The sequence below is a fragment of the Arachis stenosperma genome, chromosome 7 (assembly GCF_014773155.1).
Source record: "Arachis stenosperma cultivar V10309 chromosome 7, arast.V10309.gnm1.PFL2, whole genome shotgun sequence".
Classification (NCBI taxonomy): Eukaryota; Viridiplantae; Streptophyta; class Magnoliopsida; order Fabales; family Fabaceae; genus Arachis; species Arachis stenosperma.
In genome coordinates, this window is record NC_080383.1 from 9,117,667 (window position 1) to 9,118,891 (window position 1,225).

General features: G+C 42.3%; 1 protein-coding gene across 1 annotated transcript; it reads left to right on the forward strand.

The window, feature by feature from the left end:
• Window positions 1-503: 503 nt before the first annotated feature.
• Window positions 504-992, forward strand: LOC130939353 (uncharacterized). The gene has a single exon (XM_057867464.1). It carries the CDS (start codon window positions 504-506, stop codon window positions 990-992), a length of 489 nt encoding a protein of 162 aa, XP_057723447.1.
• Window positions 993-1,225: the final 233 nt, after the last annotated feature.

A 1,225-nucleotide genomic window follows, 5' to 3' on the forward strand; every position in this document is an offset into this window, starting at 1 on the left:
CCCCATGCCAAAGGTTTGGTAATATATCCCAGAGGGATGAAATGCCTCAACAAATTATGCTTTTCTGTGAAATTTTTGATGTTTGGGGCATTGACTTCATGGGTCCATTTCCAAATTCTAATGGCCACCTTTATATACTGTTAGCTGTAGATTATGTTTCTAAATGGGTGGAAGCAATTCCTACCCGTACTGATGATGCTAACACTGTTGTTTCCTTTGTTAGAAACCACATTATTTGTTGCTTTCGATCACCACGAGCAATCGTGAGCGATCAAGGCACCCATTTTTGTAACAGGAGAATCACAGGATTACTAAAGAAGCATGTGATCATTTATAAAGTAGCAATAGCCTATCATCCTCAGACTAATGGGCAAGCCGAGGTGTCTAACAGGGAGATAAAGCGCATATTGCAGAAGATAGTCAAACCTCATAGAAGAGACTGGAGCACCAGGCTACAAGATGCACTCTGGGCATATAGAACAGCATACAAGACACCCGTTGGAATGAGTCCTTTCCACTTAGTTTATGGAAAAGCTTGTCATCTCCCTGTTGAAGTGGAGCACAAAGCCTTTTGGGCAGTAAAGGAATGCAACATGGGATTTGAGAAGGCCGCAGCTGAAAGGAAGTTGCAATTGCAAGAATTGGAGAGCCTTCGCCTAGAAGCTTATGAGAACTCAAGGCTGTACAAGGAGAAAATGAAAGCTGTACATGATCAACACATCAAGAGGAAAGAGTTTCAACCTGGAGATTTAGTCCTCCTTTACAACTCCAGACTGAGGCTCATGCCAAGCAAGCTGCGATCAAGGTGGGAAGGTCCATATAGAGTCGAGAAGGCTGAGCCGTACGGAGTTTTTCACCTAAGTCACCCTTCAAGCTCTGAACTCATCAAGGTTAATGGATATCGTTTGAAGCTCTATCATGGTGAGAAGGTGACGAAAAACAAGGAGTTAGATATCTTCCTCTTGGAGGATCCACTCGCAACTGAAAACTGAGCTCCTGAAGCGTCCAACTTAAGGACGTTAAAGCAAAGTGCTAGGTGGGAGACAACCCACCATGGTATGATCGTTCTTTTCTCTATTTTTATTTTCATATTCAATAACTCTTCTCTTTATTAGTACATTTTGTGCATCTGCATTTACATGCTTTTGAAAAAAATATATATATATTTACGCGACGCGACCGCATCACTGACGTGTCCGCGTCGCAGGTGGATTAGAAAGTTTAA

Excerpts from the sequence above, each read along its gene's own strand:
- LOC130939353 (XM_057867464.1), top strand. The coding sequence starts at position 504 with ATGAGTCCTTTCCACTTAGTTTATGGAAAAGCTTGTCATCTCCCTGTT.